The 3,730-nt window shown below is 53.1% G+C and overlaps 1 protein-coding gene across 2 annotated transcripts in view; it reads left to right on the forward strand.

The window, feature by feature from the left end:
- TFE3 (transcription factor binding to IGHM enhancer 3) overlaps nt 1-3,730 on the forward strand; it is a 14,400-nt gene that overhangs the window by 2,544 nt on the left and 8,126 nt on the right. Inside the window, exons 2-5 of one of the 2 annotated variants that reach the window (XM_011991383.1) lie at nt 412-525; nt 1,570-1,873; nt 2,539-2,784; nt 2,867-2,971. In XM_011991383.1, the coding sequence (XP_011846773.1) occupies nt 412-525; nt 1,570-1,873; nt 2,539-2,784; nt 2,867-2,971 (769 nt within the window). The remainder of the gene's footprint in view (nt 1-411; nt 526-1,569; nt 1,874-2,538; nt 2,785-2,866; nt 2,972-3,730) is intronic. The other variant, XM_011991384.1, reaches the window with a different exon arrangement.

Here is a 3,730-nt window from a genome sequence, read left to right on the forward strand (position 1 = left end):
AAGACTTTGTCTAAAAAAAAAAAAAAAAAAAAAAAAAAAAAGTAGGTGGGTATGGGGCTGGGAGAACTCTGTTAGGAAGTCAGGAATCCTTCTATAAAGTGAATTGTTATTCCTAAATTCTGTTTTCCTCAAACCTAGGTTGTTACAGTGTGGGGGCTGGGATGCAGGCGTTCTTATTATTCTGACTCTTAAGGGACTATGAGTAACACAGTGGGGAGGGGAAAGGAGGATGGGGGAAAGGAGGTGGGAATTCATGGTTGTGTGGTACCCAGCAAGGTGGCCAAGTATGAGGGGCTTGTGACTTCCTCTTGATTCTCCCCTTCTCTGTCTCTCTCTTTCTCTGTCTCAGGGGAGGGCTGGGGAATAAGGTCCTTCATTCAATCACTGACCACCACTCCACCTCCCCCTCAGCCTGAACTCTTTGCTTCCGGAATCCGGGATTGTTGCTGACATAGAATTAGAAAACGTCCTTGATCCTGACAGCTTCTACGAGCTCAAAAGCCAACCCTTACCCCTTCGCTCAAGGTATGTATGACTTGTCTGTCTGACTCCCTTCCCAATTCCTCAGCGCTCCTCTCCCCTCTTGATGGGCAGAGGCCCTCAGTACCAGCCCAACCCATTCTTTCACCAGTCTGCGTTTTCTAGGTGGTAAAATTAGGGGCCAGAAAGAGCATGTCACACAGGAAAGTGGGTGGCCAAGCTAGGATTCCAGTATCTCTGTCAAGACCCCTCCTGCCTCCCCCCTGCCCACCTGCACACCCATTCATATGCAAGTGTTCCAGCTTCTGGTGTTCCAGCCGGCCTGGAGTGCTCAGAGATAGGGCGTGGCCTGCTTAAACTCTAGTCCCCGGGTGGGCGGGGCCATACCTCTAGCCCCAACTCAGCCCCTTCCCACACTACCAACTCACCCACCCTCAGCCCTTGAGGAGCCCCTGCTGGTCTCTTCTTTCCCCAAGCTTGGAAGTCTAAATGTGCTGAGTCATCGGCCTGGGCTCTGAGAGAGGGGAGGGGAGGTGGAAGAGGGGCAGGAAGAGAGTATTGTGAAATCTCTGAGGTTTTCAAGACTGACTAGCTCCTGGGACCAGAGGCCCAGACAGGGGAGGAAGAGGAACCTGGGGCTCCTCCTATCACCTGACGCCCACCCCCAGGAGCTCAGAGAGCTTTTCTAGCCTCACATTGGGCTTAGGAGCCCTCTGTATCCACATTCTGCTGCCACAGCCTCAATTCTGCTTCTTCTGCTCTCCTGTAAATAGGACAAACACCCCCTTGCAGAGCTGAACAATAGCATCTCCACTTAATATGTGAACAGGCTCAAATCTAGGCTTCACCATAAGGACCAAAGGCTAAAACTCCCCCACCAGACTGACCTCCAATGTGTCCCCCATCAGACTGTGACCCCTGAGAGCCACCACCAAGCCTGGTACCTGTGTCTCTGCTTCTACATTGTGGCCTCGGAAGGCAGAGAACAGGCCTAGTTCCTGTGTCTGCTCCATCACACTACGACCCTTTAGGCTTGGGACGAGACTTTTAGCTTACCTAAAATATGGCCCCATATTTCCCATTCCACAGCCTCCCAATATCACTGCAGGCCACACCAGCCACCCCAGCTACACTCTCTGCATCGTCTTCTGCAGGGGGCTCCAGGACCCCTGCCATGTCGTCATCTTCTTCATCGAGGGTCTTGCTGCGGCAGCAGCTAATGCGGGCCCAGGCGCAGGAGCAGGAGAGGCGTGAGCGTCGGGAACAGGCCGCCGCGGCTCCCTTCCCCAGTCCTGCACCTGCCTCTCCTGCCATCTCTGTGGTTGGCGTCTCTGCTGGGGGCCACACATTGGGCCGTCCACCCCCTGCTCAGGTGCCCAGGGAGGTGCTCAAGGTAAGGTGAGATCCAGAGGCCCTGGGAGGGGGCTCCTGGTGACTGAGGAGTAGTCCTAGGAGCTAGGGATGGCCTCAATGTGCTGGTGATTTGGGGGCTAGGTCTTAGGGGCTCTAAGGAAGGTCCCTGGTACTGTTTAAATGATCTATGTTCATGTCTCACGTGTTTCGGGTTTCTGAGGTGATCTTGTGAAATTGCGAGGAGTTCTTGGGGGCCATGAGGATGTCTTGGTGAACCATGGAGGCTCATGAGTGCCCCAGGTGGGCCCTGGCTTTGTAGGAAGAGCTTCATGTGTGTGGGATACGTTAGTTCTTTGGCCATCAGGGGATCTTGGGGAAGCATTGTATGGTTCCCAGGTCTATTACGTGGTGTCAGAGACTAGGGTGGGGAATCTTGGGGACTGTGACAGGGTTTTCCAGAAACTACGAGGGATCCTGTCAGTCATAGGTGGATCTTGGCAGCTGTGAAGGATTTCTGAGAAAGAGAGTTTGGGTCCTGGGGGAGACTTGCCAATGTTTTTGGGGTGTTCTCAGATTCTGGGTCCAGCTTGTCTGCCTGAGTCTAGGCACCGATGAGTTAGGAGGGTCAGGCTGGAGCTCAGAGTCACCCCTTTGAGTCCTGTTCTGCCTTGTCCCCTCCTTTTCCTTGTCTACCTTATTCCACAGGTGCAGACCCACCTGGAGAACCCAACGCGCTACCACCTGCAGCAGGCGCGCCGGCAGCAGGTGAAACAGTACCTGTCCACCACACTCGGGCCCAAGCTGGCTTCCCAGGCCCTCACCCCACCGCCGGGGCCCACAAGTGCCCAGCCGCTGCCTGCCCCCGAGGCTGCCCACACTACCGGCCCTACAGGCAGTGCACCCAACAGCCCCATGGCGCTGCTCACCATCGGGTCCAGCTCAGAGAAAGAGGTAAGAGGCTACAGCCAAACCTCCTCCCACATTCCCCTCCCAAATTCTTCTAACCCTGTATGATACTTACTTCTTCCCCTAGATTGATGATGTCATTGATGAGATCATCAGCCTGGAGTCCAGTTACAATGATGAAATGCTCAGCTATCTGCCCGGAGGCACCACAGGACTGCAGCTCCCCAGCACGGTGAGGCCCTGAGATGGGAGGTTGGTCTGAAAATTAGGGCATTTCTGTATCACCAAGACCATACTCAGCTGGCTGTGTGTATATGAGACCCTTGCCTGGATTGTGCTAAGATAGAGAAGGAGGCCTTATGGTGAGAATAGGGTATGTCAATGCCCTTGGACCTTGTTGGACTGTGTTGAGAGGTGGGCCATGTAGACTGTGAAAGATACAGGTGGGGAGTTCACTGAGACAGCAGGGTATATCAAAGTGCTTAGGCTTTGCTGTGAGAAGTACCAAGAGATGATAATCTTTTCTTTTTTTTTTTTGTGACAGAGTCTCGCTCTGTCACTCAGGCTGGAGTGCAGTGGTGCAATCTTGGCTCACTGCAATCTCTGCCTCCCAGGTCCAAGCAATTCTCCTGCCTCAGCCTCCTGAGTAGCTGGGATTATAGGCACGTGCCACCACACCTGGCTGATTTTTGTATCTTTAGTAGAGACAGGGTTTCACCGTGTTAGCCAGGATGGTCTCAATCTCCTGACTTTGTGATCTGCCTGCCTTGGCCTCCCAAAGTGCTGGGATTACAGGCCTGAGCCACTGTGCCCAGCCTAACTTGCTTTATTTATTTATTTATTTTTAATGTAATTTTTTTTTTTTTTTTTTTTTGAGATGGAGTTTCACTCTTCTTGTCCAGGCTGGAATGCAATGGTGTGATCTCTGCTCATTGCACCCTCTGCCTCCTGGGTTCAAGCGATTCTCCTGCCTCAGCCTCCCAAGTAGCTG

Source organism: Mandrillus leucophaeus, unplaced genomic scaffold (assembly GCF_000951045.1).
Source record: "Mandrillus leucophaeus isolate KB7577 unplaced genomic scaffold, Mleu.le_1.0 Scaffold395, whole genome shotgun sequence".
NCBI classification, from domain to species: Eukaryota; Metazoa; Chordata; class Mammalia; order Primates; family Cercopithecidae; genus Mandrillus; species Mandrillus leucophaeus.